At 40.9% G+C, this 7708-nt stretch overlaps 1 protein-coding gene across 1 annotated transcript; it reads left to right on the top strand.

The window, feature by feature from the left end:
• The first annotated feature begins 2841 nt into the window (after positions 1 to 2841).
• On the top strand, positions 2842 to 6939 carry LOC111955095 (T-box transcription factor T-A). The gene is made up of 8 exons (XM_023975174.2): positions 2842 to 3153; positions 3633 to 3897; positions 4226 to 4360; positions 4485 to 4546; positions 4648 to 4709; positions 4979 to 5152; positions 5382 to 5505; positions 5769 to 6939. Exons 1-8 carry the CDS (start codon positions 2972 to 2974, stop codon positions 6031 to 6033), a joined length of 1269 nt encoding a protein of 422 aa, XP_023830942.1. The 5' UTR covers positions 2842 to 2971; the 3' UTR covers positions 6034 to 6939.
• Positions 6940 to 7708: the final 769 nt, after the last annotated feature.

Genomic DNA, 7708 nt, shown 5'->3' with positions numbered 1-7708 from the left:
TACAACTCAACACCAAGTTGTTATTTAAATACATAGGCCTAGAACCAAAAATAAGTAAAAACGTGTTTTTCAAAATGTTTGCTAATGTATTGAAAATTAAATACAGAAATACGTCATTTATATAAGTATTCACACCCCTGAGTCAATACTTTGTTTTGACACCTGGATTGTGCAACATTTGCCCATTTTTCTTTTCAAAATTCTTCAAGTTCTGTCAAATTGGTTGTTGATCATTGCAAGACAACCATTTTCAGGTCTTGCCATAGATTTTCAAGTAGATTTAAGTCAAAACTGTAAGCAACTCCAGTGTAGATTTGGCCTTGTGTTTCAGGTTATTGTCCTACTGAAAGGTGAAATCATCTCCCAGTGTCTGGTGGAAAGCAGACTGAACCAGGTTTTCTTCTAGGATTTTGCCTGTGCTTAATCCATTCCATACATTTTTTTATCCTGAAAAACTCCCCAGTCCTTAATGATTACAAACATACCCATAACCTGCTGCAGCCACCGATATGTTTGAAAATATTACTTTTGTGTCTTGTTGCAAACAGAGTGCAGGTTTTGGAATATTTTCTATTCTGTACAGATTTCCTTCTTTTCACTGAAATAATTTATTTTTATTTTTTATTTATCTGTCAAATAGGTTAGTATTGTGGAGTAACTACAATGTTGTTGATCCATCACAAGTTTTCTCCTATCACACCCATTGAACTCTGTAATTGTTTTAAAGTCACCATTGGCCTCATGGTGAAATCCCTGAGCGGTTTCCTTCCTCTCTGGCAACTAAATTAGAAAGGATGCCTGTATCTTTGTAGTAACTGGGTGTATTGATACACCAACCAAAGTGTAATTAATAACTTCACCATGCTCAACGGGATATTCAATGTCTGCTTAAAAAAAAAAGAATTCTACCCATCTACCAATAGGTGCCCTTTGCGAGGCATTGGCTAACCTCCCTGGTCTTTGTGGTTGAAACTGTGCACTGCTCAACTGAGGGACCTTACAGATAATTCTATGTGTTGGGTACAGAGATGAGGTAGTCATTCAAAACTCATGTTCAACACTATTATTGCATACGTGCAATGTATTATGTGACTTGTTAAGCACATTTTTACTCCTGAACTTATTTAGACTTGCCATAACAAAGGGGTTGAATACATTTCAGCTTTTCTTTTTTTATTAATTTGTTTAAAAAAATCTAAAAACATAATTCCACTTTGACATTATGGGTTATTGTGTGTAGGTGAATGACCAAAAATCTAAATGTAATACATTTTAAATTCAGGCTGAGACAGAGGGACTGGTCGGGATAGAGAACAGTCCTGTATTTTGTAGCTGGTGGTGAAATTCTCTCTCTCTCTTCTCAGGCCTCAAAATAAAGAGGGGAAAAGGAAGAGGCAGTTGAATGATATGGGATGGAAAGGTGTGAGAGAACCCCTTTACATTTACGACCTCTGTAGAGCTGCAGGAAGTGGAGTAGTAAACTGGAGTCACGCTCCACAGAACCCACTCAATTCCAAGTACATCACAGAGCCTGAGACAGAGCAGACAGGAACACAAAAACACACAGACCCACTGTATTCTACCTCCCCTCAGGATCAATGGTAACTGTTAGACCTAATATAACCTTCATACATCAGGAAAGACTTTAGCCACACAAGTTCCCTCCTAAATCTTCTGACATTATAGGGAGGGACACAGGTTCAAGGCCTCACCTGTCTTGAAATGAACATGTAACATTTGGAGTAATCTTCAGGAAACCACATGTAAAAAAATAAATATGAAATGGATAAGAAGATAATAAACTGGAACAAAATATGAAATGATGATAATTAATATAGAATTTCTAAGTAGGCCTATATATACAACAAGACATTAGGCTACAGACATTGCTCAAGAGCATGGTATCAGAATGAGAAAAAAAAGTCCATAAGCAGATCATTTGGTATAGGATACAATTATTAATCCCCTATAAACTCAATCCCCGATCTTAATGATAAAGAAGTCTAATACTTTTACAATGAAGTGCGAATAAATGTTTCCTCGATGTTAGTGAGAGTGGATGTGAGATCAGAAACAGACAGGCGGCCCCATTATGCAGATCTCCGATGTCACCTCCGGGCTATCCACACTTCGCCCAGTACAGGAACAGAGGAACAGCCTAATGGCCTGGCAACAGTCAACACTACATTTCTCACGTGTGTATTTGGGACAACAAAAGATTAGCATTATTCGCAAATATACAACTTAGTTCAAAGGCACCGTGGCTGCAGCCGGTTGCCCTGTCTCTTCCTTTCTTTTGTTTCTATTTAAATATTCAAAAATTAGTTTGGTCTAATCATCCAACGATGTTTTTTCCTATCTGACAGATAGATGATATAGACTAGGATACTAATAAACAATTTTTAATTCCATAAACATATTGTATGTTTTTGGCAATAAGGCCTAATATCATTTTAACGTGTATTTTTTTCGTTAGAGGGTCATTTAAAATAAGTAACAAATGTATGAAATATGAACAGATCCAAAAATGTATTAGGCTATGCAAAAGTAAACGAATATCCAAACAATTTTAGAAAATGTATAGGCCTCGGCCATGAAGTGCTATAAACCTAAAGGAAAGGGCAATGAAGACGTTATTCTTATTCAAACATGACACAGTTTAAAGTGGACCTAGAGGCCTATAGGTACATTTATTAATTTTGCATTGACGCAGTTATGATGGGCCATTTTGCATTGGGGACATCGAAGAGACGCTCGAAGCCAGACCGTTAGGCCATCGGGGCGTGGTCTAGAACGCAACGCAACACCACGCCCTTGTCCCCATGTGGTCCCTGGGGGGCCTTATATGATCAGGCCTTGGGCTCCGAAGCCAGTAGTACTTATCTCCCTGTCAAAACTAATCTTGAAACAGTGAATCCTATTCTAACGGTACATTTCGCGGAACTCCACACGAACTCATCCTATAGGAAATATGACTTCAAACTCCGACCAGAGGCTGGACCACCTTCTGAGCGTGGTGGAGAGCGAGTTTCAGAAGGGCAGCGAGAAAGGAGACGCCTCAGAGAGGGATATTAAACTGGGACTAGAAGATGCAGAATTATGGACCAAGTTTAAAGAACTAACCAACGAAATGATTGTCACCAAGACTGGCAGGTAGGCTATGGTTGTTTTTTGCTGTTAGCTACGGATCAAAAGGAGGCCTTCGAGGCCTGCTGGCCGGCCTAGCTGAAAGCAAAGTTTATCTGGAGAAATCGTAGCCCGCATTTACGCACGACTACGAAGCTTAACGTAACTGATGCGCACAGGTTAGATCGGCAACAGGCATGTTCAGCCTTTCAGAATAGTCTATAGGGTATTGACCAGGCTATATGCCATATCTATAGGCCATATATGCTTTACTGTTACAACTTGAAAACCATGTCAAAAATTAGGTATAAAGTGCAATGGTCGTCAAATCTTATAAACCCTATTATTAGGATAAAGTAACGGGCCCAGAAATTGCACCCTTTTTAATGCAAATATATATATGTCAAATAATTAATTTATAAAGATCAACGGCTGAGCTAACATAACATAATATTTGGGCTTGCTTAGGCTATATTTTTATTTAACAACTTTATTTTAACCTACAGGCGGATGTTTCCAGTGCTCAGAGCGAATGTGAGTGGTTTGGACCCCAACGCTATGTACTCAGTTCTCTTGGACTTCGTGGCTGCAGACAACAACCGGTGGAAGTACGTGAACGGCGAGTGGGTTCCCGGTGGCAAGCCCGAGCCACAGAGCCCTAGCTGCGTCTACATCCACCCAGACTCGCCTAACTTCGGAGCGCACTGGATGAAAGCGCCTGTCTCATTTAGCAAAGTCAAATTGTCCAATAAACTCAACGGGGGAGGACAGGTAATGCCCCGATTTGTTTTGTCGTCTTCTGTGTTCGTATTTGTAGTATGCATATTCATTATTATGTAAATCATTTTAAAATCAACTTGGTAGGCTWGGTCATATTGCCCTGCTCTCTCAGAGCTAATGATGCTCTACCCTGCTGTGCTGAATTACAAAAGTAGGCCTTTTCTGMGGGAAAACGTTATTAATTTCATGGCAAGTCAACTTCACAATTTTGTGTTAGGGCTCTGTAGGCTCATATTTCTATCTTATTCAGTTTGAGTGTGTGTTTTTTTTTTAATTCTTTATTGTGATATTATTAAAATAAGGTATAATTTCGATCTAGATTATGCTGAACTCTCTGCATAAGTATGAGCCCAGGATACACATAGTGAAGGTTGGAGGGCTCCAGAAGATGATCAGRAGCCAGTCTTTCCCCGAGACCCAGTTCATCGCTGTCACTGCTTACCAGAACGAAGAGGTCAGTGGCCTTAATTACACAGTCACAGAGATAATCCTCGTTCACAATAATAAACATTATATTGTGTTCTGCTTACAATGAAGGAAGAAAATAATAGTACTTGTCATGTTCATGTACCTTCTAGATAACTGCGTTGAAGATCAAACACAATCCGTTCGCTAAAGCTTTCCTCGACGCCAAAGAAAGGTAAGCGAAAGAGACTGATATTGTGTCAGCAATATGACAACGCTTTTCCTGTATTTATTTTATTTTGTGTGCGAATTCTGGTATTATGTTTTCAATTTTAGAAGCGACCATAAAGACATGCCAGACCATGGTGGAGACAGTCAACAGTCTGGTTATTCCCAACGTAAGTCTTTTCTTAAGTCTCACAACACCAACCAAATTAGAAAAGCTCTTTCTGTACCTCTCCGTTTCAATTCCAACAATCAAACCAAGTCATTATATGTGACATCATTTTCCAACACACTTTTATTAAACGTTCAGAAAATCATTATCATCATCATCATACATGTTATTTTCAAGYCCTTCCATGTCCCCAAGGAAACTGTACATAGAGAACAGTATGAAAAAAGGAAGTGTATTAACCAAACCATTTTGTTTCTTCTCTCCCTCCAGTTGGTGGTTGGTTTCTACCTGGTAACGGTCCCATGTGCCCCAGCAGCAGCCCCCCTCCGTTCAGCGGGGCCCCTGGCCACTCCTCGGGGTCCTACTGTGAAAGGTACTCCAGCCTGAGGGGCCACAGGGCCGCTCCCTACCCCAGCCACTACCCACACCGCTCCTCCAGCTCAAGTAAGAACCTCCTCTACCCAACCCAGCGGTCTGTGAATGCACTGTTTACTGTTTATTCTGATCACTAGTCAGACTCATAGGTATAGATTACAGCATGGGGGTTTCATGGATTTTAAGATGTTGGTTAAAATATGTTTGAGAAATTACTCCTGAAGGAAATGCATTGTTTTGATCAGAGAAATGTTTGTATACCGTTGTTAGTAATTTCTCTATGTACTTTATTGTTTAGACAACTACATGGACAACTCGTCGGGAGCCCTGCCCACCCATGACAGCTGGTCAGCCCTTCAGATCCCTAACTCCACTGGGATGGGAACCCTGGCCCATACCAGCAACTCCACATCCAACTCCAGGTATGGCAACACATGGTCATAGTTGATCATATACTGTATATGTTTCTGATATCACTGTTTATTTTTCAGTATGTTCCTGACTACATGATTTTATCAGGAACAATTCTGGGCCCTAGGCCTAGACCTTTACTAGGCCCAGATTTCTTCCTGGTTGGAAAAAAATAAAAAACTTGTAACCTAACCTCTCTCTCTCTCTCTCTCTCTCTCTCTCTCTCTCTCTCTCTCTCTCTCTCTCTCTCTCTCTCTCACGCTCTTCCTTACAGCCAGTATCCCAGCCTGTGGTCTGTTGCCGGGACGGCCCTAACTCCTTCCGGCTCCTCCTCTGGTTCCATCGCTGGTGGCCTGACCAGCCAGTTCCTGCGAGGCTCCTCCTACACAGGCCTGACCTCCTCCCTGCCCGTATCCTCACCATCCTCCATGTACGACCCCAGCCTTAGCGAGGTGGGTGTAGGCGTGGGCGAGGCCCAGTTCGAAAGCTCCATCGCCAGGCTCACCGCCTCCTGGGCACCTGTGGCTCAGAGCTACTGAGCACAATGCTTCCATAGCCATTGACTCTCCTCAACCACCATCCTGTTCCACATCACCACCATCTCCACTCTACTGCCTGACCATCGGCTAGGAACCTTTTGGGTTGAAGCAGCGCCTTTGAAAGGCAGAGTCAACTCAGAAGAAGATCTATCTGAAGCAGAGAGATGTAGGGTCCTCTCAGGCCTTGTGTTAAGTCCATAGGTTGCCATTCTTAAGTTACACACTTGCTGTCTGAGTGGAAGAGGCATCTGTTTTTCCATTGGGAGTTTCCTTCACTCTCTCCAAGGTGCAGTTATAAGCCTAAGACAGTCTGAATATACTTCCTCTACAATTGTTCCAGTTGCTGGTGTGTTACTGTAGTTGTGTCCTTCAGTACAGACAGAGTACTCCAAGACAATCGTACGCTGGCGTAAGACAATCAGGATCACTAGCTACACAAAGCTAAGTTGATGAAGTAACCCCCCCAACTTTACTAAAGGGGCCAATCCTTATGTTTAACTGTTTATTGTTACAATTAGTTTTGTTATTATTATAATAGATAAATAAGATTAAATAATCTGTTGATCTAACATAAAAAATGTATATGTGTGTATATAAAATAAATTAACGTCCGTTTTCATTGTTAGCCGTTTACATGTAACTGTTTTGGATCCAGTGTCAGTGTGTTGCGTTTCGTGGCCTGAAGGAAAAGAAAGAAGGAAAGAATGAAAGCAAGAAGTGCCTTGTATCCTCCCACTGCAGCCCAGGAGAAAGCACAGATGTCTCTCCTCCTTCGCTCTGTGTACATTCCCTCCCTGGCAATCATATGTACATATCTATTCTATTTGCATTTGTTGGACTCATTGGGAGTTTATGTTTATTTATGTCATTTTAATAATAAATTAAAAGTTCCTTTGTTTTCTCAAATATGACTTCAGTGTGTCAATTACAGTCGCATTCAGTGTCAATGAAATTAGCCTAACCTGAGGAACTTAGGCATGCACTACGTTAACTACCACATTACAGTGTCTACAATCATATCATTTCCATTTCCTAAAAGGTGAAGAGGGATTGAATCTATACATTTCAGCCTATGTCATATTGAGCTTTATAATATAAAACTGCAAGCCAAAGACTGAGGCCCATGTCGGGATGAAAGAATATATCATATTTTTTCAGGGCTAAGGTGACTACATAGCCTATTTCAACTGGCACAGATACGTCTTGTTGAACAACCTTTGTCATCACAACTCAAAAAGAACTCACACACAGTTCACACAAACAAACGAGAAGCCAGTTTTTTGTAAAGAGCCAAATTGTGAGTAAATAACTGTTGAAAACAAAGTCCTTGCCAAAGTACAATGGTTATCACACATAACCTACACAGTACCTATCACACAATGCTTACACTGATGTTGTGGTCTCCTGCACCCAAATTCAATCATCTTTTGGGGCTGCTGTATAGAGTGTTGAATAAATACCAGTACCAACACAGCTATGCTAAGTGAATCTTCTTGTGTAATTGATATGACACGTAGAGACGGAACGATTCAGGTTGAGGAATCCTTCTGAGGGGTTTCCATCGCTGACGCGTCTTTGTGACAATCTTCATGGAGGTGTGACACACGGCTAACACGTTTAGAATTCCCTGTCTGTCATTAAACAAAAAAAGTAGATGAACCCCAAATGCAGTATA

Source organism: Salvelinus sp. IW2-2015, linkage group LG30 (genome assembly GCF_002910315.2).
Source record: "Salvelinus sp. IW2-2015 linkage group LG30, ASM291031v2, whole genome shotgun sequence".
Lineage (NCBI taxonomy): Eukaryota > Metazoa > Chordata > Actinopteri > Salmoniformes > Salmonidae > Salvelinus > Salvelinus sp. IW2-2015.
This window is presented reverse-complemented; position numbering and strand designations above follow the sequence as displayed.